General features: G+C 39.6%; 1 protein-coding gene across 1 annotated transcript; it reads right to left on the reverse strand.

Annotated features, from left to right (window-relative positions):
* Nucleotides 1-464: 464 nt before the first annotated feature.
* LOC124043009 (FUN14 domain-containing protein 1-like) lies at nt 465-3,778 on the reverse strand. The gene is made up of 5 exons (XM_046361187.1): nt 3,707-3,778; nt 3,036-3,192; nt 2,732-2,807; nt 2,392-2,520; nt 465-2,140 (listed from the first exon to the last, which is right to left on the reverse strand). Exons 1-5 carry the CDS (start codon nt 3,723-3,725, stop codon nt 2,063-2,065), a joined length of 459 nt encoding a protein of 152 aa, XP_046217143.1. The 5' UTR covers nt 3,726-3,778; the 3' UTR covers nt 465-2,062.
* Nucleotides 3,779-4,203: the final 425 nt, after the last annotated feature.

Genomic DNA, 4,203 nt, shown 5'->3' on the forward strand with positions numbered 1-4,203 from the left:
CATAGTAACGATGACTTGAAAGATAAATGCTTGCTCATTCAAGTAATTTAAGTCAAATTGGAGGGCAGGAACTGATCTGCCCCCTAAACTCAAAGTACTGAAGGAAGTTTAGTTTATTGGGATCCCTATTAGCTACTGCACTCTTCCTGGAGTCCACATAAAACACTCAAATACATGACAAAGTACAGAACAGTAATAGACAAGAACAATATAAGATTTTAAATTAAATACATTACACTAAATAAAAAACAAGTTATATATATATATGAGACACCAAGAGACAAGAAAAATATAATTTACACACTATACATACATATTCATATTCTTATATACAGTACAGGTAAATTAGATCTTTAGAAATAGCAGAGGTGCTGTGATACAATGTTTTTTAAAATCTGTTTTTTAAAGCTAAACTTGACACAGACATAGGCCTATTCTTTCATTTGAAATAAAGAAAGCCATGATTGTTGGTTGCATTTGGTATTTTATATTAAGAATATATACACAAACGACAACAGCATTGTAATTCAATAACAAAGGTAAATTGCTTTCCAGTGAAAGAGAAAACACAAAAGAGGCTAAATTACCTCCAAGCAAATATTGCACCGCTCGTAAAGACAAAATAAAGATAGTCATGGTAATCCTAAATCAATACATATAATGTGATAGAAGTATTAACTCATACAAATGAATGAAAAGGGCATATATTGTGCAAACATGGTGCATTGCATGACTTGGGTATACTTGCGGAGTAGGACTATATTGACCAGAAAACACTCGAAAGAACTAGACCCAAATGTAATCAATAAGTTCCCACATTGCAGCCCAATTAGGTGTGTATGTGTAACAAGTGTAACAGTACACTGTACATATACTGTACACATGCATGAAGTTCTGCTGAAGACCACACAGTCGATCTGAATAAATACAGCATCAATCTCAGTGTTTTTCATCTTCCTATCGTTTTTTACATATGTACATACGTCCATCTCCAGCAGCAGCTCAGAGCCATTGGAAGTGAGTGTGTTTCTATCTCTCATATGATGAATATATGAATCAGAGTGAGCCAGGAACACCGGATCCCATCTACAGGGTCGCAACACCTGTGTGCTCTTATCGCATTTTGATTAATAACTGTTTTGTAGACCAGCGTTTCCCACAGGACCCAAAACGCTAGTTCCTTTTGGGTTGTACCCAATTGCCTTGAGTTGGGGGCTAAAAGCCTAGCTAGAAACACGGTTTTGGGTTGTACCCAATTGCCTTGAGTTGGGGGCTAAAGCCTAGCTAGAAACACGGTTTTGGGTTGTACCCAATTGCCTTGAGTTGGGGGCTAAAAGCCTAGCTAGAAACACGGTTTTGGGTTGTACCCAATTGCCTTGAGTTGAGGGCTAAAAGCCTAGCTAGAAACACGGTTTTGGGTTGTACCCAATTGCCTTGAGTTGGGGGCTAAAAGCCTAGCTAGAAACACGGTTTTGGGTTGTACCCAATTGCCTTGAGTTGGGGGCTAAAAGCCTAGCTAGAAACACGGTTTTGGGTTGTACCCAATTGCCTTGAGTTGGGGGCTAAAAGCCTAGCTAGAAACACGGTTTTGGGTTGTACCCAATTGCCTTGAGTTGGGGGCTAAAAGCCTAGCTAGAAACACGGTTTTGGGTTGTACCCAATTGCCTTGAGTTGAGGGCTAAAAGCCTAGCTAGAAACAAGGTTTTGGGTTGTACCCAATTGCCTTGAGTTGGGGGCTAAAAGCCTAGCTAGAAACACGGTTTTGTTTATATGGTGGAGCAGCAGGATATCTTGGTTCCAGTTTCTATCAGGTGGTGCTAAAACCATGCAATTACATGGTAGATAGACAGGTGGGTATTGTGAAACAGCATAGTAAGTACACATTACAGAGTATTTACAACTACATTACCTTTTTTTGCAGGTTGTGTAATTGGCTCAATTTGATATATTGTGCTGTGCATCTGTTCTTGTTGTTCCCACCACGTTTTTAAAAGGGCATTTCACTTCACAGCCAGACCTCTCAAGTGATTCTTATCTAAAACTGCAGGCCCCTGGGGTGTTCTTAGGATGCCAGCCCAAGCAAGAAGCCTCCAAAGAATCCACTGGTGACGATCATGTTTGTCTTCACAAACTCTGTGGACTGGGAGGGATTGAGATAAATAACAGTATTAAAATGTAAGAAAAGTGCAATATCCTTTTAAGACGAATAACAAATCTGAATGCATATGGATAACTGATCCCTTGACTTAGCAGCCTAGTCTGTACAAGTAGGCAGAATTTGTATTATGTCAGTATGAATGTAGTTCAATTCACACTGCTTTGTCATGCACAAATCAAATCAAATCAAATGCTATTTGTCACATGTGCCGAATACAACAGGTGTAGGGCTACCTGGTCGATGAAAGAGTTGAGCTCTGGTACAGCCCTGTCGGCTTTCTTCTTCAGGTGCCTCTTGGCTTTGTTGACATCCTTCTCCACTCTCTTCCAGTCCACCTGCACATAGCCACTGTGGTTGGCTATCTGGAGAATATAATATACATTTTTATTTATTTTAGGGACTATTAATAAAACTAAGCAAAAATGCTATGTAAAATAATCCATGACAATAAGAATTTTAGCTAATAGTATTGTAGCTAAAGAGCAAGCTTCTCTTCGCAGTGGGTGACCAGCATGTGAAATAACTAATTTAGACTTTTATACTGTACATTAAAAACTTGTGTTGAGTTCCCACCTGTAACAACAGGAATCCTCCACCCACAGCGGTGGCTGCGATCTTCCCCACCTTCTGGAAAAGATATCCCGCACACCTGGCAGCGAGAGACAATGCAAAACTCAAATGAAACCCTATCCTGCATGTAGTACACTAGACAGGGCAATAGAATCCTCTACAGAGGAAGCCTGTATTTTGATCATACCATGCATTAAAGTACAGTAGCATTGACCACCATGAGAGAGATACATCAAATGATAAAGAACAGTCCTGAGGATGCTCCGTTGCATAATCAACATAGGCTACCTTGGCCTGCAGGACTTACCAGCCACTCACACCACCCAGTGCTATTTGTGTGGCCACCGAATACTTCTCAGCCATAGGACCCGAATTGTTCCCACCAAATAGGCAGCCCCACCATTGTTGACGCCTAGCATATTGTGTCAGGTCGACCACCTCACATGTGTCCTCATTCTCTGGGTCTTGGGGCGGGAGACACAAAGTAGAGCACTTTATGTACAAGAGGCGAACAATTGGCAGTTTCACACGTATTAATATCCCCGTCAGACGTGTTGGATGATTGTGCCATATTCCATTGGCAACAGTACAAATGAAGTCACGTCAAACCATGTTGGAAGGAGAGGATTATGAGTCTAATTTCTTACAGGCACATCTTGGCATAATAATCCATTCGCGTATGTGGGGAAATAGCAGTCTAAAACGTCAAATTGCATGGTGTTATAACGTGGTAACAATGTTGCAACTGTAGCCATTCTTATCTTGATATAATCTATGACGTTGATACATTGAAACATACCGAGTGAGTGCGATCAGAAACCGAAAGAGTAGACCTAATCGTTTTTTTAGCGAGTAGGTTGCCACATATTTGACATATATGGGTATGATTTAATGCTCTATAGCGTATATCTAAGATGGAAATATGGGACCAAATATGGAAACATAAAGGTCGTTTTTTGGTCTGAGAGCGACACTTACCCTCTTCACGATCCGCCATTTTGGAGTGTCTTGATTTGAATGTTGTTGACAAATGCTGTCACAGGCGTGATGGGATACATGGTTTGCATAGTTTGTCAGACAGTCAAACAGAATTTCATGCATTTAAAAAAAATATCACTCGAATTATTTATCTTATTAGAATGTCTCAATACAGTTTCTAATGTAATGCAGCTTTCATAAATGTAGGTTGCCTCACAAATAAACAAAACTGACAAATAAAATGTTTTACCCCCCAAAAAAGGTATAGTTTGCAAAGTATATAACTGTACACAGTAAATGTAACAGCACAGAATGGGCTACTTCAGTCTGTTATTTTGGAGCAGGATTATAGCTATAATAGAGTCGGGTCTGTAGCCTTTGCAATAAATGACTGATTGTTTTTTGTGCATTTCATATTAACATTCATCAGAGTGATTTATGGATAATATACCCTGTGGTACTATTGTATGGTATGTGATATGACAACTGTACAGTAT

Source organism: Oncorhynchus gorbuscha, linkage group LG09 (assembly GCF_021184085.1).
Source record: "Oncorhynchus gorbuscha isolate QuinsamMale2020 ecotype Even-year linkage group LG09, OgorEven_v1.0, whole genome shotgun sequence".
In the NCBI taxonomy this organism is placed as follows: Eukaryota; Metazoa; Chordata; class Actinopteri; order Salmoniformes; family Salmonidae; genus Oncorhynchus; species Oncorhynchus gorbuscha.